Below are 26,546 nucleotides of genomic sequence, written 5' to 3'. Positions count from 1 at the left end.
AAAAAAAGGAGGAGGAGCAGCTGAGGTTTCTGGGCTGTGCTAGAGACAGTTCCTTCCCAGAGGTGAGCTGCTACACTCCTGAGAGGCCAGGGTAGGAACAAATGACCAGTACCTGCTGGGGATTAGAGCTGAGAGCAGAGGGGCTGCCATTGTCCTGTCAGGTTGGACAAGTGGGAGGGGAGAGAGTTAAGAGTGGGAGCTAGTCCCACAGTGGGGAGCACCACTCCTGACCATGCTGGGCCCCCTCCAGTGGTCTCCAGCTTCCAACACAGCAGAGAAAGACAAGCAGGTGACATGAAACAGGTAAAAAAAGCCACCTATTCATTTTACTATAGAACAGCTGCAGGCATGCTGACAGTCATGTCCCGAGCACTGGGCTCCATGGTGCCTCTCACACACCAGCTGTTGTCCTACCCTTAGCCCTGTGTCTTGGAGCGTGACCTGGACACCAGCCGCAGGACTGAGCGTTTGCCTCGGGCTTGGCTTGTCATCCCAAGGGAGATGTCACTTAGGACTCACAGATGGCCCTCTGTGTTGCTCCATCAGTTCCTCTAGGTGGTCCGCCCGCTTCATGGCAGCCTGCAACACAATTCAGTCAGACCCTGGATACCCCTACCCTAGGCAAGGCAATCACAGACGGCCAGAGGAACCCACCTCATGCTGTTTCCGGAGACTGTTCACGGCCGCCTCCTTTCTCGCTAGAGCTGTCTTCACCCTGCAGTGATGGGCAGTGGGCTTCTGCACAGCCTCAACTTCAGTCCCAGGTCAGCCCAAAGGTTAGCCTCCTATCACCTAGCCTCAGCCCTGCTCCACCTTGACCTGAGCAGCTGGCCCTGGGCCACTGTCTCCATGACAACCAGACCCTAAGGTGGTTTTTGGAAGAGATTGGTTGGGGCAGGGTGCTGTGCTGACCAAGATAGGAGTCTTATTCTCATGTCAGCCATGGAGGCAGGCAGTCATAGCCTTCGGAAGGACTAAGGGGATTCTGGGTGCTCACTGTCACCCTCTCTGCTGCTGGGCCTCTGCTGAACAACACCTGTTCCAGCCAGACTTCTGCCCACCTCCTTGGAGAAGTGCATGTGGGTCTTTCCCAGCCCTGGGACACGGAATCCTCCAGCACTAAGTGACACCCAGGGGAAATGCCTAGCCTTCCTGGCACAAAGACAGAAACCATGTGAGCTCCTGCCCATGGCCACACCTGCTTATTTGGAGGGGACAGGAGGGTCCCCTGTCCCCTGTCCCCTCCCTGCGGTGCTGACCACCCACCTCCGATGCACCTCGTCCAGCTCCACCTGTTGACGGGCCCGCAGCTCAGCCAGCTCTACTTTCACCCTCTGGTTCTCCTCCTGGGAGGCTGCCAGCTGGTCAGCAAACTCCTGTCGGACCACTTGGGCCAGGCTGGCCCGCTCACTGCACATCTGTGTGTTTACCTGACAAGAAGGGGAGACTGTGAGCAGGAAGGCAGGGTGGAGCCCCCTGACCCCAATCCCAATGCAGAAAGAGCCTGGGCTATTCACCGCCCGCAGGTCTTCCAGTTCCTTCTCCTTCTGCCGTACGAGGGACTGCAGCCGCGCCTTCTCCCCTTCGGCCTCCCCGAGGCGTCCCTTCAGCTCTGTGCACCGCTCCTGAAGCTTCCGCTCCGACTGTTCCAGCTCCGAGAGCTCTGCTTCATACTTCTCACGCACGCGCTTCACACTAGCAGGCAGAGGCGGGGGCAGTGTGAAGACAAGCCGCTGCTCACACTGCCTCTGCCCTGGGCTCTCCCCTGACTGAGGAGCTAAAGGCAGGAGGCGCTCACCGGCTCTCAGCCGCCCTCTCGCTCTCCTCCTTGGCCAGTGTCATATCGGCCTCCAGCCGGTGGATGACCAACTCAATCTCCTGGTCTCGGCCTTTTCTGATCTCCTCCTTCAGCTCACGTTCCCTGGTCAGCAGCCATGCTTCCTGTAGGGACACACGGCTGCCTCAGAACTGGCCAGCAGGAGGGCAGACAGGAGAGGCTGGAGACAGCGGTAGGACTAGCCTTGCTAGGCTCCAGGGGATGGTTCCTACTTAGAGCTACAGGGAGACAGTCAGGGGTGAAGGATTCCAGCCCTGTGCAGGCCCCCAGGTCTCAAGGGGACCATGTTTTGTTTCAGGACCTACTGTGAGCACAGGGGCATGAGATGGCCCTGGGTAGTACGGTTCCTTAGCCAAGGAGGCCACCACCGCAGCAGGCTGTACCTCTCTCTTGGAGAACTTCCTCCAAGACAACCAACTACTACCGTGCTAGACAGGCCACGCCAAACTGAAAAACCGGCCCTGTGGCCAAGGGGCTTGCAAATTCCTAAAAGGAAAGACCAGAGGCCAGGGTACTCAGGGGCTCCAGGGTCTGGGTATCAGCTGACTCTGAAGGACGCAGACGGGGTGACTCCTGGAGAGGAAGGACAAGTCCTCTCATGTCTCCAGGATGTCCCTGGCTCCACTTCCTCTTGTTCCGATTCTAACTGTTCTAGATCCACGTGTAGGCAGTGAGCAGCATGCTATGATCCAGCAGAGCCCCACACAGCTCGGAGTGATGTCCAGCTGTGAGCGCCCTGTCCAGGCCTACCTCCTTCTTGGCACAGCTGGCCACCCACGCCTGTCTCTCAGCTTCCAGCTGGTCCTTCAGGGCCTTCAGCTCCATCTGAGGAGAACAGACTGTGAGGGGCCTGAGGCCATTCTGAGGCCCTGTCCACCCTGTTGAGGAGCCCATACCACTGGAGTCAGGCAGAAGAGACTCCCTTCCTCCACTGCAGGCCAGACTCAGAAGGCACTGGCACTCCGAGGGGGACAGTGCTCACCTGGTGCCTCCGCTCCTGCTCCTCTCGGCTCCTCTCAAACTCGGCTCTCAGGGATCGAGTCAGGGCTGTGCTGCTCTCCTCCAGCTGCTGCCTCAACTCCTCCAGCTCCACCCGCTGCCTGCAGGACAGCGAGAGTCAACAGAAGGTCATTGTGAGAAGGGCTGGGTAGGCCGGGGTCACTGTGAGGACAGCCCTCGGTGGCACCTGGCTGCCTGCTGGCCCAGTCGCTCCTTCTCCTCAGCCACCTCGTTGTAGAGCCGCCGCCGCTGCTGCTCCAAGGCCCGCTGTTCCTGCTCCAGGTGCTGCTCAAACCTGCAGGACAGCGAGGATGCTTACACCACAGTGGGTGCCCATGTGCTCGGTGCAGGTCAGGGTGGTCACATCAGCTCACAGGGACCCTCTGTTGTCCGTGGGCGGCAGCCTCCTTCAGCTGCAGACCCTCATACAGCCGTGAAATGGCCTCAGCTCAGCTGCACTTGTGACTTACTGAATCTTCACATTGGTGTCTCTCTCTCTCTCTCTCTCTCTCTCTCTCTCTCTCTCTCTCTCTCTGCTTAGCCACACCCTCAGGTGGGAGCCAGACACCTGGCTCTTTGACCGGAGCAAGCTCCTGCCATGACCCGTACCCATCTTTCCTGAGAGTGTGAGAGGGCCAGCAGGTCCCGAGGGAGGAAAGGACAGCCTGACGAGACCTAGCCTGGAGGCCCTGACAGTGAAGGAGGCTGTCCACTGGTCACAGGTGCCTAGGCATACTGACTCACTCGGCCACCTCGGCCACCACATCACAGCCTGGTCATGTGACGGTGGTGAACGCTGGGCCGAGAGAGTGAATGAGGCTGTCCTCTGCAGCAGAGTGGCCTACACGTCTGCGTGGGTGCAGCTCAGCGAGCCTGAATATCTGAGTGATGGAACAGCGACCTTCTATGACCACACACGGGAAGCTCAGAGCACTGGCTGGGCAGGAGGACTGCACAAGCCCACACCGGCTGCTGCTGTTCCCGGGGAGTCAGGGGGGTGCTCTAGGACCATGGCCTCCAGTGCCCTCCTACCTCTGCTGGGCACGCTCCCGTTCTTGCTGGCCCAGAACCTCCCGCTCCCGCTCCAGGTGCTCCCGCAGCTCTTCTGCCTGGCGCAGGTGGCGCTGTGCGGCCTGCTCTTCGCGCTGCTGCAGCTCAGCCTCGTGCAGGCCCCTGAGCCTCCTCACCTCTTGCTTGTGCTTGGCGATGAGTTTCTGGATCTCGGGCTCCAGACCTGTGGGGACAGGGATTGCACCAGAGATGGGGATGTGAGTCCCCTCCCATCCAGCTGCTGCCCCAAAGCATGGCAGGCCTGATATACGAGAGGTAGGTTAGAGGCAGAGGAGTAGACAGCACTCCCGAGTCCTAGCTCCAGGAATGTTGTGGATCTACCATCAGACCACAGTGGATTTCCCAGCCTGTGGTACACACGGCTGACCAGCCTCCTGGTGCTCTGACCACCGGATCTCCCAGTGTCGTGACTGATGCCCAGGTTCCCGGAGGAAACGGACTCTCCATGAGGCCAGTCTGAAGGTGCTCCCTAAGGCCCCCTTCACACACCAAGTCCGTCAGCCTAAAGGGCTGGTTCTTCTCTACAGCTTTCTCTGGTTTCTGCAGTGTGACCTACATATCTTGATGTTCCTACACTAGCCTCTGAGGGGCAGGAGGACCCCTCAGGCTTCTGTGAACTGGGAGCCAGCAGCTGAAATGGGGTTTTCATCTCCCTGCCCCAGGAAGCCATGACCATGGCCCACCTAGCAACACCTAAGTTCACTGCCACTAGCATGAGCCACTAGGGCAGGGAGGTCCCACCTCTGACTGTGACCTGTGACCTCTGACCTCTGACTGTGATCTCCTTGATCTTCTTCGTTTTCTCGTTGATCCACTTCTCTCGCCGGATTTTCTCCGTGGCACTCATGAGTTCTTTGAGTTTCTTGATCTCCTGCGTGAAGGGCACAGGAGGTCAGTGAGGGCAGAGGTGGAGTCCCATCCGCCTCCTGGGCCTGTGGGCTGCAGGGCTCCTTCCTCTCTCCTCAGCTTGTAGAGGTCCCGTCTCCGAGGGGGATGCCACCACTCACTGCAGCCGAGGCCGCGTGGAAGGCAGGGTTAAGGGGGCACAGGAAGGAGAAGAGGCCCTCCATCCGGGAGCTGGGGTGCCTTTCCTGTTGACACACACCATCAGCAAAGTGTCAACAAAAGTCACTTACTAGAGTGACAATGCACGTTTTCTTAGAGATGCCACCAACAAAAACCAGTAGGCACACTTAAGGCCAGGATGGTTTCTAACTTTGCCTTAGCAATTCTCTTCTGCCCAAGTTTAAGTGATAGCCTCAGATATTCACCTCAGATATTCACCTCAGACACTACAAGCTCACTTACAGGAAGAAATTCTTTAACCCTTAAACCTTGCACACTGCACACTCTAACACATAACTTAAAAAGCCACAGGATCTTAATATACACCCACTGTGCAGAAAGCGCGACTCTCCCAGAAGTCCACACTCACACCTGTAGGTCCCATCTATCAACTCCTGTGCTTCAGATCTGTCACAAGTCTCTTAATAAAGTGCTTTATACTGCACTTCTTTTCTGCTGGAAGCCAGGGGTCCTGAGAGGAAGGTCCCTAGTGGGCAAGGGGCTTTCTTGGGCTGCTGTGGATGGCCTGGAGCCATGACTCCCTTCCTGCTGAGGCTGAAAGGACTACCGAGAACTTCAGTCTACAACTCTGTCTGGGGGCTATAGACACTGGGTCTCTTTAAATGGTCAGCCTGCTCTCACATAGGGTCTGGGCTCCAGTCTAGGGTAGCTTCAGAGACAAGCACAACCAGGTGGCGGAGTCAGACTTTTAACCAGCATCTGCAGGCCAATCAGGTGGGAGCTGGAGGAGCCTGGTGCAGCTAAGTTGTGCAGGTTCTGTCACTCAGGATGCCATTGGAGTGGGCCAGGCTTAGACTCCTGGGTCCATGGCCACTGTCCTATGAGAAGGGCCAGGTGGGCTGTGCATGCTTACCTGGGATGTGGCAGCCCTCACCTCAGCACACATCCCTGTTGAACACCTGGATGTAGTTCAGTAAGAGGGAATGGGACTGCGGAAAAAAAATCCCCCAAGCCCCCCAAAACAAAACAACCTCCCCAAGAAAACAACCCCCCAAAACAATAACAAACAAACAAAAAAGCCAGGCCAGGTGGTAGTAGTGTATACTCCTTTAATCCCAGCACTCAGGAGACAGAGGCAGGCGGGGATCTCTGTGAGTTCAAGGCCAGCCTGGTCTACAAGGTGAGTTCTAGGACAGCCAGGGCTGCCACGCTGCCACTGCCCCGGGGACCTCGTCACAGCCTGGCATCGGCTCACCAGTTCGTGCTGCTCCTGCATCTGGGCCACGCGCTCCCGACACTGCTGGTCCCCGTGCTTCAGCTCGGCCACTACCCCCTCACACTTCTCGCTCAGAACTTTCTTGTCTTCAATCAGCTATGATGGGGGTACGGTGAGGCTCTGGTGTCTGACCTACGGTCCCTCCCAGACCAGCACTGCCTCCCCGACTGTCACCTGGTCAATGAAGGACAAATGCCGTTGGATGGTGGTCTCATACTGCTCCTTCTGCTGCTGCAGCTGCCGACTCAGCTCCTTCTCTGTCTCCTTAACACGTCGAACCGTGAGGTCACGCTGCTGCGCCTGCAGGGAGCATGGACAGGAGATTCTGGCGCTGAATCCCTGCCGGGCACCAAGCACCATGTGGGGGAGAAGGCAAAGGCAGAGCTGAGGGGTGGCACCGGCTCAGGCCTCTTGGGTAGGATGCTGGCAGGCCCTATCCCAGCTGGAGCTCTGGGGTGATGGCTAATGGTCTCACCAGAGCTCTCTGTAGCAGAACCATGGCCTGTTTCTTCTCCTCCAGTTCCAGCTTCAGCCGCATCATGGATGTACCTCCCTCAGACCCTAGTTCCAGGGGCCTCGGGCCCGCCTCTAGCACCAGGCTCTAAGGATATGACAAGCCTCAGGCAGGTCACCCAGCAGTTACTGCATACCTGCGGCCCACCCTCCATGGGGAGTCTCTACATGGCCCCTGTCCCACCCTGCTGCAAGGGAACAGCTACGTGGGGCATCTGGTCAAGGGACAGTGGGACAGGTCAACCATAGAGTCGGTATTTACTAATCCTGCAGGAGAAGGACTATGTCTGGATGCCAAACACAGATCTCAAGGCCTGGGCTGCCCTCCCCTGACCTTCCTGCCCCATGAAAACAAAATGTATCCCTGTATTCATCGTGGTCACTGCTGCTCACTCAGGACACAGCCCACAGACAATGGAGCCAGGGGACCTATCTAGAGAAGATGCCAGGGTAGGATAAGGCAGCCCTGTCAGCTTTCGGGGCTGTTGCTGCCTTGTTGTTTCGGGGCTGTTGCTGCCTTGTTGTTGGGGCCTTGCGAATGATCACTTCCCACTGGGAGCCTGGGACACCTGGCTGGTGACTACCTCCCGCCAGGGCGCTGGCTGCTCCATCTCGTCCAGGAAGCTCATGATACTGTGCAGCTTGGCCTCTGAGAGCAGAGTCCCGTCATCAGGGGGGCCGGGGGCCGCACTGAGTTTCCCAAACTTCTCCAGGTTGTCAGCCGTCAGGGAGTTGGCCTCCTCCTCCTGCAGGTGGCCCAGCATTGGGGGCTTAGGGAAGCCTGAGAACTTGGGGTCCCTCGGGGACGGGAGTGGGGGAGGGGCAGTAGGCCTGGCTATGGCTAGAAGGGCCTCCCTGGCCGCTCAGACCTTTGAGAGTATTGCCACAGCAAGAGAGGTGTGTACCCTCCTGGGTCACTGTGTCCCAACCTTAAGGAGGCCAGACAGGTAGGGAGAGCAGAAGTCAATAGGCCCATCTGGCCCTTGTTAGGCTCTCAACTGAAGCACGAACATGGTAGCCATGCCTTTCCTGACCCACCATGGAGGCTTCCTGACCTTCAGGGGTGGCGTGAGGGCCTGGCGCCCGCTCACCTCATCAGTCCAGGCGTATCTGTCCTTATGGTAGGCCTTGGGGTGAGGCAGCGGCTCGGGCTCCTGTTCCAGCAGCTTCAGCGTGTCTAGAAGATCGTCCAGAGTTGCTCTGGCCCTGGCCTTGCTCCTGGTAGAGCCCAACGCTGCCAAGTCCTCTCTGGGTTCACCCTGGGAACGGACGTGCCAGGAGAGAGATCAGCAAGGCCAGAGGTAGCTAAGGGCCACCCCAGGTACCCATGGGGCTGGGCAAAGCCTCTGCACCCGTCCCCGTGGGCCAGGGCATCCAACACTTGGCACATGACTCAAGGTGCTGTCCTCAGAGGAGAAAGGCTCTAGCCCAGTGTCACACTGAGCAGCCTGTGACCTTGCTGTCCCCTGATGAATGTGAACTGGCAGGATTCCAGAGCGGTTCTGAGACCTCCCCACAGCCAGATTAGCAGGCCCTGCTTTACATACAATAGGGCCCTCTGGGCTCCTTCAGGACACAAAGGACCCCAAAACTGAGGAGAGGGCAGGGACTCGTCTAGACCTGTGACTTGTCCTCTGGAGACTGCCGTCGCTCTGGGGATGATTGAGAGGCAGGAGGGCAGGGGTTCCTGGGGCCTGTGGGGTAGATGCTGGCACCTGTAAGACAGAATGCCCTGTCACTTCTGCAAGGGCCTGACCTTGGAGGGGAACTGGGAAGGAGTCCTGGCCTTCCAGGTGTGAAGCTGTGCGGAGCAGTGCAACCCAAGTGCTGGGCCTCGGTTGTGCAGGCCCCACCACTGGGATAATTTGTTGAGGCCTGGCCACCCCCAAGTCTAGTGCCACGAGTGACCCAGGCAGCTGAGATCCCTGTTCTGCAGGTAAAAGTCCCCATGCCTGGCCACAGGAGGACTGAAGGCTGTCAGAGTCTGCATCCTTACCTCACTGTAGTGTCAGGTGGACGGAGACCCACTCACCAGCATTGTTGGCCTTGGGGTGTGTGACACTGCCTGGCATTAAGGGCGGCTCCTGCGTGGGTCGAGGCTGCTCCAGTGCTCTGGTCTCTGGTCTGTCCTTAGGCAGCCTGTGCTCAGCCTCGCTTGCCTTCTGGGCTCGTTTCTGCTGCAGTTCCTGACAGAGGAGCAACTCTGAGCAACTCCCTAAAGCAGGGTGCCCCCTCAGTGTCCCAAGCACTGGTGAGTAGTGCTCTCTGGTGTACAGGCTGAGGGGTGACACCTGGGGTACCCGGTACCTGAATGGCTGCCTGCCTGGCCTGGCGAGCCTTCTCCTCCCGGGCCTTCTTCCTTGCTGCCTCCTCTTGCCGGTGCAGGTCCAGAAGGTTCCCACTTCCCAACCGTTGCCTCTGCCCCTGCCAGGGAAGCCAAGGTCACAAACTTTACAGAACTGGAAGATGGACAGAGCCCTGGAACCAGCTGGGAGGTCTCCAAGGGACCACGAATGTTGACTAGCATGGAAGGGTGAGATTCCTTAGGACACTGAACCTGCCACCATGGCTCAACAAAGGCCAGACCCACACTGAGATGCAGGCATATCAGGGAGACACAGTTCTATAGCACTCAGCCGTGAGCTTGCTCAGGGTGTCACCCTGGTACTGGCTGGTCTCCTGGCACATCAACCCAACAGCAGCATCAAGGACAAGTATGTGCCACGAAGGGCTATACACTTGTGGGTGATTCCAGGTCTGACATCCATTTGATTTGTCTTAAGAACGGCACTTAATGCACTTGCTGTATCCACTGCAGACGGCGAGACCCTGAGGAATCTACATCCGGCCCACAGCCACACTGACCTCTCTCTTGGATGCCAGCAGGTGCTCGAGGCTTGCTGCTCCTGCTCGGCGCCTCTGTACCTGGCAGCGGTACCAGCGTTGGATGGTGACTGCAGCCTGGTTTACCTGATGAATGAACCTGTCCAGAGAACTAGATTCAGGACCAGAAAGGGTCCCCACATCCCTGTACCCCTAGAACAAGACTGTTAGTCAAGTGTCCAGATAGAAAGAGACAGTGGTGGCTAACCATGGCCCTTTCCCACCAGGCTGTGCTGTGGAAGGCCAGCTCTTTTCGACTCCTTAAAAACCTAAATCCACCCCTCTGGGAAACAGCCCAGAAGGATGCAAGTGTCAGTCTAGAATAGGCTTGGATGGTGTGTCCAGGCAACAAGATGCTGCTCCAGCACCCTGCAGCCTTCAAGGAGGTAAGAACACCAAAGCACATGAGACAAACAGGTTTGCTAAGGTCAGGGCAGAAGAGGAGACCACACAGAAGAGGTAGGTGGGCTGAGGGAGCTGGGGGAAATTGAAATAGCCTAATTATTTTTAGTGTTACTTATCTGAGTTTTTTTTTTTTTTTTTTTTTTTTTTTTTTTTTTTTTTTGCTTTGTTTTGAAGAGAAGGTCTGTCTATGTAGTCTTGGGTATCCTAGAACTTGATACTCAGTCCAGGCTGGCCTTGAACTCAGAGATCCTCCTCCTCTGCCTCCCCAGGGCTGGGACTAAAGGTATGCGACACCACACCCGTTCATTTGTTTTTGAGCCAGAGTGACATGTTCCACTCTGGCCTCAAACTCACCATGTACCTGAGGATGACCTAGAACTACTGGTTCCCCGACCTCTCCTACACACGTGCGGAGAATATAAGCTTGTGCAACCGTATACATCTGTCACGTGAGTACATTTTAAAACTAGACCCAAGGGGCTCAGGGGTATAGCTCATGCTGAGTATATACAAACCTCTGGGTCCCATCCTGGTACTGCAAGAAAACAAATAACTCAATAAAGCTGACTAAACCAAACCCCTCAACCCTGACTAGAAGGGCTATCTATGCACAGATCGTTACCAAGGGTAACGACAGAGGACCAAGTTCCTCCAGCTGCCTGCCCCAGTGCCCTGGCTCTGCAGTGAGGCCCATGCAGAGGAACACTACTATGTGGCTCTGGGGAGCTGGCGGCTCCTGGCCTTGCCTCCCAGGACCCTCCCTCCCACTGTCTACCTGCAGGACCCCTCCCCATACTCAGCCCTGAGTCACAGGCCAGGAGGGTGGTGGCCTGAGGCCACCTGGGAGCCCCCAATGCAGACATTCACCTGCTAATGGGTCCTGGCAAGGAGCCACCATGGTAGCCACGGAAGGCCCCCCCTGTGCCCACCACTGTAGCCCCAGAGGGCACTGTCAAGGACATCTGCACACATGGTAGCCACGGAAGGCCCCGCCTGTGCCCACCGCTGTAGCCCCAGAGGCAGGTGTTTGCTCTCCTCAGTCTTTTATCTTCTTTCTGCTAAATGTGTTTTTAATCACGGGTTTCACAAGGGATAATTACCGTAGTATAAACCCTCCCATTTGTGGCATACAATTCAATGCTTTCCAAGGCAAATTTACAGGGTTGTGCACATCAGCACAATCCAATTCTAGAACATTCCCATCACCCTCAGAGAACAATCCCTGCGGTCTCCTGGTTCCTGCCATGCCCCAAGCAACTACAGCCCCCTCCCCCTGTATAACCAACCATCTTGCCTTTGTATTTTAACACATGGAGTCTCAGCAAGAATGGCCTTCCCATTCATGCTGTCTAAAAACCAACTATTAGGTGAAAACTCTTACTGTTAGAGTCACCGGTTCCAAGCCCCTCGCCCCACAACTCCCTGAGAAAAGTCACCTCTCGGCTTCCTCCTCAGTCACCTCCTTCCGCCTCAGCAGGCTGGTGGTGCCCCGAGTGGACTGACTGCCACTGGAGAAGTTCTTCCGAGGCTTCCCAAGGTCGCTGCCCTCACCGCCCTCACGAGCTGCTGCCTTCACAATATTGCTGGTGGGACAGGGAGGCCAGCTGAGTCCACAGCTCTAGGCAGGGTTCCAGGAACCATGGTGCAAGGTTGACCTTTCACCTCCACCTTGCTGGACCCCAGAACTACCTCTACCCCAAAATCCCACTGGCTGGCACCTGTGTAAATGTCCTTTACATTTTATAAACAGAAAGAGGTTCTCAGTACAGAAGTCCAGAACCAGACAGACTCAAGAACTCTGAGGACCACCGATTCTAAGTGAAGCCCTGTTGAGGTACAGGGCATTAGTTACCCCAACTGTGGTATATGGTCCTGTATGTGCACAAGAGCTTTCTTCAAGGCTCCTCCATGGGCAGAGACCTGAGCTTCCCCAGTTAGCTGTTTGTTCTCCCTAGGAGGCTGCCTCAGCCCAGATGGCATCACAGAAAGCCAAGAGCCCTGTCCCAGGTCGGCATCTTCACACCACACACTACGCAGCCTACCTGGGGCCCTCCCCTGGACCACATGATTCCTGTGTGCGTGTGAGCAGGCCTTACTTGAGGGAGGGGGCTGTCTGGTTGGAGCTCTTGGGGGGTGACACCTTCTTCGCGGAGGCATAGTGGTTATGTACCATGGTGGTGACACAGTTGCCCACAGCTCCTTTGTTGCTCCTGTCGGAGAGACCAGGAAGGAGTGGGGCTGGAGGAGACAGTCGGGTTTGGTGTGTGGCACGTGCTGCTGTAAACGCTCTCAGGGCACACTATGGCAATGACCACGCACCTCTGGGAGCCCATGGCCTGCACCCCCGTGGCCAAGAGCCCTTTCCTGCACCCAAAGTGGTTGGTGTTTCCTAACCCCCAAGGTCAAGGGATGCACATTGGCTTTGGAGGTGGCTCTGAGTGCGCTTTCTCCAGTGGCCATGGTCCGGCCTGGTCCATCAGGGAGGCCACAGCACCAGCACCTGCCATGGTGGCCACTGCTCTCCGACATGCTTTGGTCTTTCACGTCCCTGGTGAGCCTGACCCCAAGAGTGACAAGCACAGCTCTGAAACAGGCTCACCCTTGGCAGGCGGGTTGGGAGCCCCAAAGGCGACACCTCCCAAATGAACCTTCCAAGTTAGATAGGACTGGCCCTGAGGAAACTCCTGGACCTGGTTTTCCTGAAAAGCACAGCTAGGTGACTTGGGCCTCTAGAAAAAAGGCTCCTCCAAAGGAGAGGAGCCTTCCAGGAGGTCAGGAGGCTTGCTGTGCTGACCACTGCTACTGTCTAAACATGGCTACAGGTCCACTGGCCACAGCATACGCTACCACTTACAGGCACCTCCTCTGACTGAAGGGAAAGCCATTCATTTTGTCACTGAATTCTCCATTCATACAAAGTAGCTTACTCCAGCTACATAGGAACAAAAAGGACAGTGCTCGTGGGCCAGGCGTGTGTGGTGGGATACCTGTTGTTAGCAGTGAAGCTGGGTGCCAGGGAACACTCCTTCCTCCGTGGGCCCAAGGCCGAGCCAAGGATGCTGGGACTCTCAACATTGGCTGGCAAAGCAAAGCCCCTAGGCTGGTCATCCTGTGGGTCACATGGACACTCCTCAGCCTGGGACGCGAGAAGCACACCCCAAAACCAACAGCAAGACCAAAGAACCCTCCCTGCAAAGTGCGCGCTCTCTCTCTCTCTCCTCTCCTCTCTCTTCTCTCTCTCTCTCTCTCTCTCTCTCTCTCTCTCTCTCTCTCGGCTCTCCCTCTCTCTCTCTCTCTCTTCTCTCTCTCTCTCTCCTCTCCCTCTCTCTCTCTCTCCTCTCTCTCTCTCTCTCTCTCCTCTCCCTCTCTCTCTCTCTCTCCTCTCTCTCTCTCTCTCTCTCCTCTCCCTCTCTCTCTCTCTCTCTCTCTCTCTCTCTCTCTCTCTCTCTCTCTCTTTCGGCAGAGGCAGGAAGGATGTGGATGGGACCTGATGGTGATCCTGGCAGGAACACCAGACTCATGGCTGCCTCATGCCCACCCTTACCAAGATGTTCCACGTGGCTCCCTTCTCGCTGGGCACCTTGCTAAGACTGGCCACCCTTCTTCTCCCACTGGTGCCGCCCTCAAAGAGCATCAGGAAGTCGGTGGGCTCTGCTGGCCTGTGTCAGAGAGATGTACACACACAAAGTCAAGGGTTAGGGACACCAGGAAGAAAGACAGGCGTGTGTCCTACAGAAGGCAAGAGGGCATGACTCCAGGACAGGAGTCTGGTCACAGTCAGTTTAAAAGAATGTTTCCGGGCTGGTGAGATGGCTGGGGGGCTAGATAGATGGCTCAGTGTTCAAGAGCACTGACTGTTCTTCCAGAGGTCCTGAGTTCAATTCCCAACAACCACATGGTAGCTCACAACCATCTGTAATGGGATCCAATGCCCTCTTCTGGTGTGTCTGAAGATAGTGACAGTGTACTTACATACATTAAATAAACAAATAAATAAATAAATCTTAAAAAAAAGAAAAGAAAAAGACTGTTTCCCGGAGGCAAGAGAGTTGGCTCGGGCTGAGGGCATGTGATATTCTGGCATAGGACCCAGTTTGGTGTCCTGCATCTACAGAGGCTCACAAACAGCTTCCTCTGAGGGCAGCAGGTACACATATAAGCAAACATTATATACATAAAACATGTTTCTTAACCCTACATACATTCCTACCTGGCAGAGATGCCTCAGTAGGACAAGATCTGGAAGTCTGGGCAGTCTGGGTAGCTATACTGAGCCTGAGGAGCAAAGGCCTTAAGACATGTGGCTACCAGCTACCGCCATTACCCTCACCCCCAGACACAAAGAGCCACACAGCGGTCAGCTCAGGAAAGTCATAGGCAACCAGGAGGATCAGCAGCGAGGTGGCAGGGACGCCCCGGGGGCCATGGACATACTATGCCCCAAGGTCTGAGCCTGATGGAGTGAGAGAGCCTGGAGCAATGCCCTGCGTGAGGCGCGAAGCTCTGGCGGGAATAGACTGTGCGCAGAGTGACGAGGCCCAGCCTCACACGAGTGAAGCACTGTCATACAATGACCCTTGAAAGCACCACGCTCCTTGGGGAACGGCCACACATAGGAGGCCACACGGTATCTCTCTCTAGTTATAAGAACTGTCCAGAGCAGGCAGATCCACAGGGACAGGATGCAGACTGGTGGCTGGGGAAAGGTGGAGGACACAGTGAACCTTAGCAGATATGGGATGAGGAACACTCTAAACAGGGCCGTGACGCTGGCTGCACTGAGAATACCAAATGGGCCAAGATCTGACTCAGCAGCAGAGTGTTTGTCTAGGGCGACAATGGCCCTGGGTTCCATCTCCACCACCAACAAACAGGCACATGTCTGAGCTGTTCCTGAGATGTGAGCTGTATAGTACAGGAACTGTAGGTCAGCAGAGATGGCATCTCTGGCTGTGGACTGCCATTCCCACACTCTCTAGGGAAAAGGGAGGATGATGGGCCATCAGTTCCCAGATGTCTCTTCTCAGCCCAGACACACCCCTGCCAAGACTGCCACACTGACAGACTCCACACCCTGTTACAGACTTCACCCATTACCTCTGACAAAGGCCAAGGCACAGTGTTGGCATCACCAGCCATGTTGGCAAGCCACAAAAGAAAGTACAGCAAAATCCACTTTCCTGTGGAAGGGGTAGGTTCAGTCTGCATGAGCATGGAAGGCAGGGAGGTAGAAGGGGAAGGACTTGTTCTGATTCACAAACGGTTAAGAGACTAGACACAATGCGGTGCTAAAAATCCAGAAAGGCCACCGGGCCAGAGTCAACATGGAAACCCATCAGAAACGGGGATGAAGACCCAGCATGCGACGGCAGGGACTGCGAGGCCCTAGACAATCTAGCAAGAAATATGCAAGACTTTCATGGACACTGGAGTTGGTGGAAGTTGGCAGAGCTCGTGACAAAGTCACAGAGAAATAAGGACCAGAGGGGCCACAGCACAGAAGAGTTCTCCTCTGGCAAGTGTCATCAAAACAGCAAGGCGGCAGAAGATAGGAGACAGCTTGGGGCCAGCACAGGGGCAGAAGACAGAACATGAGGCTCTCTGCGGCCACCGGACCGCATGAAGCCAGAGTGTCAGTGGTTGACTCTGAGATGTCCCCTTAAGCATTCAGTCCCCAGCCTGTGGAGCCTTTAGACAGTCCAGGGGTCCAGGTGACAGAAGTATGTGAATAGGGATGGGCCTTTCCAGGTCACACTTCCAGTTCAGCCTTCTCCCTACTTCCTGTCAGCCACAATGCAAGAAGTTGCCACCACAAGCTCCCACTGTCTGGTGATGTCATACAAGATGTAAAGAATACAGAAAATTAATACAAATAGAAGAGTTTGTTGCTGTGATAAATGTAGCCATGTTGGCCTTGGAAAAGGGTTTGTGGCAGGGACTTGGAAGTTTGGGGCTGAAGGCAAGGGAAACCCTAATACTGTCTGCAGAGCCAAAAAAAAAAACCAAACCCCAAACTGCAAACCAAAAACTCAAACCAAAACCAAAAACCACCAACAGTAAAGACAGTTGGGGGGCTGCCGAATGGAAACAAAGGCCTTAAGTTGTTACACTGTAGCAACAAATCTGGCTACATTTTACAAGAGTCCTGAAATTTAGGTGAGGCTCAATTGAAAAGCAATAGACCAGTTTATCTAGCAGGACAAAGTTCCTGACAGCAAAGCATCCCAGCTGAGACTCTTAGATTTACATTGAAAACCGAGAGAAAAACAAACAGGATTTTAAAGTCTGGAGGGGACAGGACAGCAGCCTGGGGAGAAAGGCACACGAAGCAACTACAGCTGGAAAAGACACAAACTGTGCACCTGGACAGGAAAAGTTCCTTGAAGGCAGACCCCGCGGTCAAAGGCTCTGGGATGTGAAAGTGAAAACAAGCGGCTCATAGGGGCTGGAGAGGCTGGAGAGGCGGCTAGGCTGTCAGTGCACTGGCTGCTCTTGCAGAGGGCCCAAGTTGGGTTCCCAGCACCTGGGTGACAGCTTACAAAAGCCTGCAGAGTCCCAGGGATGCCCTGCTCCAAAACAACCAGCAAGGGAAACATTGTTCTGCTTTAGCTGCTGGGCACCCTACAGCTTACACGGGCCGGCAGGCAGTGTCCAGATACACCTTGTGCTGGCAGGACTGGGTGCTGTCCACATGGTGCTGGTAGTATTACAGCGTGCAGACTGCAGGAGTTCTAACAGGGTCAGGGAGGCTGCACTTAGTGAGGCCGCATGGGACACTTGCGCAAGCTATGCAGGAAGTTGTCTAGGGGAAGATTAGGTTGCAGTCTGGACCCTAGGATGGGGGGGGGGGTGGCTGGGGAACCAAGCCTTTTGGAGCCCAACTGAATACATTATGAGCCCTCAATGCCAGATTTGGCTGACAAAGACTTGCCCTGTTCTTTGCTGTACCCTATTCTTCCATTTTGGAATATGAATCTTATTCTGGACTCTGATGTTACCTTTTTTTTTTTTTTTTTTTTTTTTTTAATTATAGGAGCTTAACTGTTACAAACTACAGAGACTTTTAAGCTGGACCAGAAGCATTTTCTATTATAATATGGTCAGGAGCCTATGAGGACAAGGTGTGGGAGGTTGTGACTTCAGAGTGATGTGTTTGGGTACCAGGCTGATAAGGGGTGGAGCTGTGCTGGGTTTTGTCAGCTTAACAAGATCTACAATCATCGGGGAACTGGCCTCTAAGCAGGACTTAGTGATCCGTTAATCTGAGGTGGAAGACATGCCTACTTCTTCCCTGTGTGGCCAGCACCATTCCTTGATTGGTTGTGGTTGGGATCCTGACTGCACACACCCGAGAAAGGGAGCTAAGAACATCTCATCCATTACCCTCCTCCACTGCAGAGGTGACCAGCTGCTTCCAGCTCCTGCTGTGTTGACTTCACTGCAGTGACAGACTGCATTGTGATTCTGAATGAGCAAGTTCTTCCCAAATGGCTTTTGTCTGGGTACTTTATAGTGAAAGAACTAAGACATTCAATTGCTAACAGAACTAGGCCTGCTCTCCAACAGCCAGAGAAGTGCACATACTTCTGCAAAGGGTCTCCTGGATGTCATTAATAAGCATAACTACACCACACAGACAAACACACAAACATGCACACATGCATACACTACACACACACACACCAGACACGAGTGCATGCATGTGCACTCACACACACATATATACACATACATACTATATGCACCAAGCCCTCTACACACACCACACACCACACACCTGTACACCCATAACACGTAGCATCCATATCACACAAACACCACAGACTACGAATACTCCGTAACGCATGCCACACATGAAGCATACTCTACAAAATCATAAGCCACAGACATGTGCATGTATACACCCCACTTTTAGCACTGTCACACGTGCACACCCCCCCCCCCCCCAGTACATCTGCAGTTTCCAGACTGGACATCCTGAGGGTATGGCACACTGTCTAGGCTGCTACATCCCAGGCCTGGAGGCTGTCTGTCTGCATGTGATAGGAGTGTGCTCCTATCTTCCCAGGGGAGGGCCCCCCAGATCCCACTGCCCAGCAGAGACCACAGGAAGAGCTGCAGGAAGGGCTGGGGAGGAAAGAGAAGGGTGGTTGGAGTTACCTGACGGGACCAGATCACCTGAGGAGAGGGGGACTGGGAGTCACAGTGGGTTACCTGGGGGAGCCGGTCCATGACTGGTTGACCTGTGTAGTACTATTAGATCTTCGAAGATTGTTGATGGCTCGGGGGCCGCCAGGCCCAGTGGCCTCCTGCAGAAGGGAAAAAAGAGCCTACTTAGTAGAGAAAGCCTCAGACTGTTGCCAGGCTGCTCAGGCCCAGGCCAGGCCTGAGAGAAATCACTGGGAAACAGTGCTCTGGGTGCCAAACAAGCTGGGAGGCTCTTGGTGGCACATGGACAGTTAAGGGGGTGGCCACAAGACAGGATGGCCTAGCCATCAGTGGGTGTGGGGGGCAGGACCCAGCCTCTGAGAGCCTAGTGGGGAGCACAAAGTGCACCTGTGCAGTGGTGGAACCACTAGGCCCAGCTAGGAACTGCTTGCCCTGTCACTATATCATCAACAGTAGGCCTAGTATTCTCAGAGGCTGGATACGCTGCACTGCAGAGTGCAGGTCTGTAGGAGAAGCGCCTACAGACCAGGAGAAGCGCTGCACCTCAGCAGCAGGCTCGCCTCTCCCTTCTTTGGCCGTCTGCACTTTAAACAGCGGCACATCCAACCTACTCTCAGTAATGTGGAACTGTTGAATACATGGACTGTCACTGCGTCAGTGATGGCTCAGGGGTACCCCTTCCTTCCCCTCATTTTCCCGATGGCAGTTTTATATTCTCCACACCGAGGGAAGAGATGAAGGTGGCTCTTATGCTTGAACAAGTGCTCATCAGATAAATGAGAGCATGGGCTAAGAACCTTAAACTCCACCTGCGCAAAGGGCGAATGTCGTCAGCCCAGGCGTAGCCCCCACCCCACCCCCGCAGACAAAGCCAGCTCCATTGTCACATGTGCGGTATCTGCTCCAATGACAAGATGGGTCTCGGGATTTAAGGCCTGCCCAGAGCAAATGCCCTCCAGGATCCCAATGAGATCAAACAGTGACAAGGATCAGCAGTAAACTGAGGCCCGTCCAGAGGAGGTCCTGGCCCGGTGGACTGCTCTTTCATTAAGTATATAGGGGTAGCGGCATCCTACAAGATAAACAGCCGGATCCATCCCAGAGTGGTGTCCCGAGAGAGGACTTTCCCCACCCAGATCTGAGCCACTCAAGCTGTCACCTAAGTAAAGACTGAGATAGACTGCTCTCAGCAGGAGGCCGAGGAGATGCGGCTGTGTGTCCAGGTAGCCACAGAGGAAGCCCACACATGTAGAAGGGGTCCTCAACTATACAACACTGTCTCTGTGCAGCAGCAGATCTTTGGTCCACATGTGTGGCCCTGGCTCCCCTCCGTCCTTAGGGCTTCAGGGCAGTGGAAGGATCTGAATAGGATGAGACCCAGAAACTCAAAAGCAAGGCTGGGGCCACAGAGGGCAGCAGGGTTGAGAGTCACACTAGTCTGAGCTGCCCGTCCCTCAGCTGAGGCTGGTTCACTGCAGCCTGAGCAGTGGAGGCCCACACCATCTGATACCCTTTTTCAGGAAGAAGGTGGGCCCTTTATCAAGAAAGACAGCTCAGACCATCAACAAGCCCTTCACTTCAGCAAGGACCTGCTTCTCGGGTAAGAGTCGCAGAGGAGAGGCAGCATGCAGGTGTCACCCAGCCTCCTCCCTGTTTTAGAAGTTCAGGCCAGACTCAGGCACAGCCCCTCAAAGCATTTGACTCCTCTCTTGGCATGGCCAGAAGAATGCCTTGGGTTGCAAGAGTCCAGCTTGGCCCCTCATGCTCACCCACCCCATGAATTTCTGAGTGACACCCCTGATCCGTGCCCCTCACAGGTAGGCTGGGAAAGGGAAGACAGCTCTCCCCAAAGCCCCAGCCCCTGCCATCAGCTGCCCATCCAGTTTCTACAAGGCCAAGCAGCTGTCGCTCTTGAGCTGGTCCACACATTTGAAGAACGAAAAGAAACCTAAATACAGTGGAACAGGAGGGGTAAGCCCGCCCAAAGCCAGAAGGATCTGGGCCTGCCACAGCTCAGCTCGCTAGGCTTGCGTGGTCCAGGTCCTCCCTGCCCTCAAGATGACCATGGATATAAGATACATGTTCTTGTGAGGAACTGTCCCAGAGACTAGATGCTGACCCAAGAGGGTCCCGGCCCCCACTCACCTGTGCCTTTTTTCTTGGTTCACTGCCTGTGGCCACAGACACGGATCGGAAAATAGACTTTGCAGCAGAGGCACTGCCCGGCCGCTGGGACATGGGCGGAGGGAGGCCAACCAGACTCAAGTCCACACCTTCTGGGCTGCCTTCAGGAGTGGCACTGATGGTCCGTGAACCTTTCATGGTGGACCAGGCTAGCCCTGAGAAAGAAACGAGAGACGCAATAAGACACCACAAGGCTAGGGATGTAGCTCTGTCTAGTCTTCAGCACGGCATAAACCAGGTATGGCAGTGTATGTATGCAACCTTTGGTATTCAAGAGGTGAAGGTGGGAGAACCAGAAATTCAAGACCATTCTCAGATAGATAGTGAATTCAAGGCTATCCTGGGCTACGTGAGATGGGAATGAAGCTTAGAGAGATAACCAAGTTGTTAAGAGTGCTTGTAGCTTTTCTAGAGGAACAGAACTTGCCAACATCAGTGGCTCACAACTGCCTGTAAGTCCAGCTCCGGGGATCTAACACCCTTTTTTGTCCTCTGTGGGTACAGACTTATTTACATACATACAAATACACACATACACACACACACACACACACACACACACACACATATATATATATATATATGTATATATATATACACAGTTTTTTTCAAGACAGGGTTTGATTGTACAGACCTAGCTGTTCTGTCTGGAACGCACTCTATAGACCAGGCTGGCTCAAAACTCACAGAGCTCTGCCTACCTCTGTCTCCCGAGTGTGATATTAAAGGTGTGCAACACCACCTGACTTATTTATGCCTTTTACTCTTCTTGAATTGTATCCAAGTATTTAACAGGGACAGGTCCTGAGGTGTGGCCAGCCTCATCCCAGGTGAGCACGTGCAGCCCACCTGGCCCTTCTCACGGGCGTGCTTGCTCATCTTTAATCCCAGAATTTGGGAGGCAGAGGCAGGCAGATCTCGTAGGGTTCTAAGGCCAGCCTGGTCTACAAAAAGAGTTCCAGGACAGCCAGGGATATACAGAAAAACCCTGACTCAAAAAACAAAGAAAAAGAGGAAGAGGAGGTGGTAGAGGAGGGGAAGGAAGATGGGGAGGAGGAAACAAGACACCATGGAGGAATCTCAGCCCTTGCACTCACAATCTCCACTAGCCCTGGATATCTGGGTCTACCTGCCACCAAAACTCCCGGAAGCCAGCACTGGGGCTGGGGGAGCTCAGTCAGGAGCCTGCAACAAGACTGCTCTAAACCCTTTACTGGGCTCTCAATGGCAATCCCTGAGGGTGCTAGCAGCAGGCAGTGGTGGGTGTGAGCCTGGCCCTGCCACTGCATCTTCCTGGGCTACCCTGAGGTAAATGTGACTTTCAGATTGGATCTTGGAGATCCCTCAATAGCTTCAAGCTACTCTAGGGATGTGGACTCCTAAGTCCCTGCATCGCCACAGAACATCCATGAACTCTTGTTTGTTTCAGAGGCACCCTGATGCCTCCCTTGCAGGGTACTCTCTCTCCCCTGCAGTCTCCCACTGGCCCTTCTCATCTTGGACATCCCCAAACTCTCTCCTCTATCTACCTTCTCACCTGGGGACCACCCCTGGTCCAGCCACTGGGTCAAGGGCTTTGTACAAGTATAGTAGGCTCTCCGGCCAGGGCCCATGCTCACGTCACCCAATACTTCCGCACTGCTCTCAGCTCACATTACACCCACAAGGGAAGTTTCTCAGGATGGCAGAGTAAATCTGAGTACCTGAGACATGTGGCTCTGACCCTGTTCTCTATAAGCACCCCCACCGTGCATTAACTAAGCCTGCCTTCCTGCTGTTCCGAGATCAGGACATGTCGCTGTATCTTCAATCCCCCTGCCTCCACACTGCCCATCAGCTTTTCTTCTATCAAACTGTTTTGCTCCCTCTAGGACTCCCTTGAGAGGGCAGGGACCAAGCAGTCTCAGGTCCTGATGTGTGGAAGGGACTGAGGTGCTGAGTCCTGGAGGAGATAGGGACATGGGACAATGTTAAGTGATTACAATTCCCTTGCAGAGCCAGGAGCATACACTCACCATGGTCCAAAGTCAAGCTGCTTTGGTACTGACGTCCAGGTGTGTGTGGTGGGGGGCAGTATCCCTACTCTGAGGCTGCTCTGCCATCAGTCCGGCCAGTATCCTCCGTTACACACTTCTGGTTGTGTAGGTGAAACCTAACACCTTGCCCTTCTTAGCACTGGCTAGACCTTGGTGGACTGTGGCTGGCTCCTAAGCTCCTAAGTCCGGTGGATATGGACTTCCCAGCACCACGTGCAGCCAGGGAGGCTCTGGACGGTAAACATAGCCTCTCCATGGAAACCTACAAGCCAGATGACGAGAGGCTGGGGAGGCCAACCTCACCCTGGACAAAACCGTGCCTTTCCCAGGAGCCAGAGGGGCAGGAGCCTGCTCCCTCGGTGGCCGGCTGACTAGGAGAAGCAGGGCCTTTGGGCAGCGCATTCCTGTGCTCCTCCGCGGGCGACCCGCATCCCCAAGGCCTCTCGAGGTTTAAGGCAGGAGTTCTGGGGCTGCCCGAGTGGACCCCACGGCGATCTTCCGGGGCTGGGGGTACTGGGCACAGGCCGTCCTCGCTGCAGGGCCCGACCCCTCACCGCGAGACGCCCCTCACCTGCGCGGACCCAGCCTGGGGCGCAGGACCCGTGGGCTCGGCCTGGTGGGCGCGGCTGCAGAGCCACCCGGGGCCCCACGGGGCTGGCGCGGCCTCCGCCGTGGGTGACAATAAAGCGCTGTCCGCAGGGGCGAGCGGCGGCGGCTAGCAACCAGCCTGGCACCTCCTCCGCTGTCCGTCACGCCGGCCCGCCTTTGCAGCGCGCGCCGCCCAGGGATTGGCTCTCCGGATACCCTCTCTGATCTTCGGGTAGCTCATTGGGCCGTTAGGCTGTCCTGTAAGTCCCGGGGTGGGAGGAGTTGCCGAAAGTCGAGGCGGAGTGGGGCAGGCGGAGGGGCGGGGCTTTAGGGAGGCGGAGCCTGCGGGTCCCGGCACCCCCTGAGGCCCCCGCGCGTCCCAGGGCTTCTCTGGTACGTGGTTGCACCTCGCGGCGGTGTTTGTGCCGCCTCTCCCATTCTTTCCTAACTGCTTTCAAAGAGGCTTTCGGAGTCTCCGAGTGGCTCTGCTGCTGCTAGTGTATAGTTGTGGGCTCTCCTGTCTGCCAAAGCGTTCGGGATACCGAAGCTCAAGAGCACTCTCCAACAGAAGTTACATTAACAATTTTATAAACTCAAATGCTTTAAAAAGCATCCGCATATATTTATTAATTTTATGAACAAGCGTGTGTGTGTGTGTTTAGGTTGGGATGGTGGCCCACGGCCTTGCACGGGCTAAATAAGGACTCTGCCATTGATCCCCAGCCATTTTTGGTCTAAGAGAGCATCTCATATACCACGTAGCCCAGGCTGTCCCAAACTCATAATATAGCTGAGAATGACCTGGGATTCTTGATCCTTTGCTTTCACCTCCTAAATCTAGAATTACAGGCAAAGTGCCACCACACCTGGCTTTCTCTCTCTCTCTCTCTCTCAGATTTATTATGTGATGTTTCTGCATCATGTTGAGGGTGCTGGAACTGGAGTTATAGATGGTTGTACGATGCCACTGCTATGTGGATGCTGGGAGCTAAAACCCAGGTCCTATGCAAATAAGTGCTTGCTTTCTTTCTTTTCTTTTCTTTTTTTTTTTTTAGACAGGATTTTTCTATGTAGCCTCGTTTGTTCTGGAACTTCTTCTTCAAGTTGGTCTTGAACTCAGAGATCCACCTACCTTTGCTTCCCAAGTTTGGGATTAAAAATGTGCACCACCACCATCTAGTATAGTAGGTGCTTTTAAACACTGATGGAGGCTGCTTCTGCTTCTGCTTCTGCTGCTGCTGCTGCTTCTTCTCCTTCTCCTTCTCCTCCTCCTCCTCTTCCTCCTCCTCCTCCTCTTTCTCCTTCTTCTTCTTCTAGATGGACAGAAAGGTTTGGTTTATACATATTAAAATTTACATCCTTTAGACCACCCATTCAGTTGTAGTCACTCTTCCACCACACCCACAACCCTATAGAGCCTTTCTTTGTTTAATGCCAGCTGCTTTGGGCAGCAGCTGGTTGGGACCTTTTGTCTCTTGAGGAAAGTCAGAGACCAGAGGCATAGAATGTCTTCCTACAGCCCCACCTGAAAGCTGGGGTATTCATTCTGCTGCTCCTCTCCAGTGCTCCAGGCTGGAGCCAACACGTTACCTTACCCCTAGAATGCCCCAGCAGTTCTTCCATGGTCAAGTTACACATGATGGAAGCTGCTCTAGCACTCCCTGACTGGCTTTTGTATAAGCCTAGGTTTTCACCCGTCTTCTGCAAATCCCCAGGACAGGAATCAGTGCTATTTACGTAACCACCAGACTGTTTTCCAGACACTGCCCAGTATCATGTAAGCTCCAGTTGGTATCTGTTCCCTTGGCTCTTGGAGTGTTTAGGGTCCTTTTCTTTCAGTGACATTAGTAGGTGAATAGTTTGTTGTTGTTGTGTGTGTGTGTATATGAGTACACTGTAGCTGTACTTCTGACACACCAGAAGAGGGCATCGGATCCCATTACAGATGGTTGTGAGCCACCATGTTGTTGCTGGGAATTGAACTCAGGACCTCTGGAAGAGCAGTCAGTGCTCTTAACTGCTGAGCCATCTCTCCAGCCCCAGGTGAGTTGTTTGTAAACCGTACTGCTCATCTGCCATACATGCACTTGTCTCCCTTCATGTCTGTCAGATCCTTTACCCATTTTGTAATTTGGGTAGTTTTCTAGTTTTGAGCTTTAAACCTTGTGTGTGTGTGTGTGTGTGCGTGTGTGCGTGTGCCCACGAGAGCACACTCATACCATGGCATACATGTGGAAGTAAGGACAGTCTTCATGAATCAGTTTGCTTTTTCTGCCGTGTGGGTCCCAGGGGTTGTCCTCTGGTTGTCGGGCTGTGTGGTAAAAATGCCTTTACCAGCCTAGCTACGCCAGTGATCCTGTGTTCTCAGCGAGGTTTTCACGTGAGTCTGTGTGAGACATGTAACCTAAAAATAATCTCAGTGTTTGCCTCACCTTTCCATTCCCTTAAGTATGACAATAAAGCTTTTCCCTTTGATCAGGCTTGTTTTTCCCCTGCCACAGGGCCTTAGTAAGTATGTAGACCAGGATGGCCTAGAACTCCCTATGTAGACCAGGATGCCTTCAGCTTCATGGAGACCCATCATTCTGTCTCCTGAGTGCTGGGATTAAAAGGGCAAACCACCATGCCTGGTGTTTCTGATTCTTAGGCTATATGGTTCACTTTAAATTTTTGTGTGAAGTCTGAGGTATGGGCCAAGATGTTTTAAGGTTTTTACATGTTGCTACTAGCTTCAACACCATCAATGGTTACTACCTCCTCAATGAATTACCACAGATTTAAAAAACACCTCAGCCAAGGGTGTGGCTCAGGGACCCGGGCTTGTCAGGTTCTACCTCCAGGATCGGACGCTGTTGCTAACCGTATCTGTGTAGCTTTTATGTGTCTAAGACCCCAATGATACCAGCCTTGGCTGGCATAGCTATTGTGAACTCCGTCCTCTGGCATGGCATTTGTCTTAAAATCAGCCATAGGAGAGAATGGATTGTAAACCCCAGCCCCGCCCCACACACCAGACGTCACCAATACAACAGTTACTACAGAGAAGGCCACTCTTCTGTGGTACACCCACCACGAGCTTTTCCCTGCTCCTCCAACCCCAACGGACCCTAGACTCACCATCTGAACCTGTGTGAAAATGTTTGTCCCTGGGGTCGACATAGAGATTCCCAGGAAAAGCCACACTGTAGTTGTAAGAAGTAACACTCTAAGACTTTAACTATTCTATCTTTGTTTTCCTGTAAACTTTGGTGTCAATTCATTGGTGTATTAAATCTGACCTGGGAATACAGCCCAGTGGTCCAGCACTTCCCAATATACACAAGTCTCTGTGTTTGACACAACTGAACACCTGCAGAGATGTTGGTGGGGTTTAGGATGACCCTCACCGCTCACCCTGGAACAGCGCAACCACTTCTGTTCAGAATATCCTCCTGGCCCCTTGAGGGAGAAGGCAAATCAGCACCCAAGGAGTTCCACCAGACGCCTGAGGAAACACCTGCTCTCCTCAGGAAAACAAGTCAAGGTATAAATAACAACAACAACAATAAAAAATAGGGGC

General features: G+C 54.2%; 1 protein-coding gene across 4 annotated transcripts; it reads right to left on the bottom strand.

Moving 5' to 3' along the window:
- Nucleotides 1-290: 290 nt before the first annotated feature.
- On the bottom strand, nt 291-23,160 carry Cep131 (centrosomal protein 131). 4 transcript variants are annotated; one of them, XM_076935343.1, is made up of 27 exons: nt 22,971-23,160; nt 20,325-20,518; nt 18,225-18,319; nt 13,555-13,669; nt 12,998-13,119; nt 12,107-12,220; nt 11,447-11,593; nt 9,588-9,705; nt 9,030-9,146; nt 8,755-8,908; nt 8,343-8,437; nt 7,814-7,981; nt 7,307-7,468; nt 6,685-6,810; nt 6,384-6,509; nt 6,189-6,305; nt 4,915-4,998; nt 4,676-4,778; nt 3,869-4,070; nt 3,024-3,131; nt 2,820-2,937; nt 2,588-2,662; nt 1,799-1,941; nt 1,518-1,695; nt 1,267-1,430; nt 655-715; nt 291-579 (listed from the first exon to the last, which is right to left on the bottom strand). In XM_076935343.1, exons 2-27 carry the CDS (start codon nt 20,499-20,501, stop codon nt 505-507), a joined length of 3,264 nt encoding a protein of 1,087 aa, XP_076791458.1. In that variant the 5' UTR covers nt 20,502-20,518; nt 22,971-23,160; the 3' UTR covers nt 291-504. The 4 variants fall into 4 exon arrangements, with proteins under 4 accessions (XP_076791458.1, XP_076791460.1, XP_076791459.1 ...); XM_076935345.1 differs by having other exon boundaries at nt 1,557-1,695; XM_076935344.1 differs by lacking the exon at nt 22,971-23,160 and adding an exon at nt 22,379-22,506.
- Nucleotides 23,161-26,546: the final 3,386 nt, after the last annotated feature.

Source organism: Arvicanthis niloticus, chromosome 6 (genome assembly GCF_011762505.2).
Source record: "Arvicanthis niloticus isolate mArvNil1 chromosome 6, mArvNil1.pat.X, whole genome shotgun sequence".
Taxonomy (NCBI): domain Eukaryota; kingdom Metazoa; phylum Chordata; class Mammalia; order Rodentia; family Muridae; genus Arvicanthis; species Arvicanthis niloticus.
Note: the sequence above shows the minus strand (reverse complement) of the source record. Positions and strands in the feature narration are given on the sequence as shown.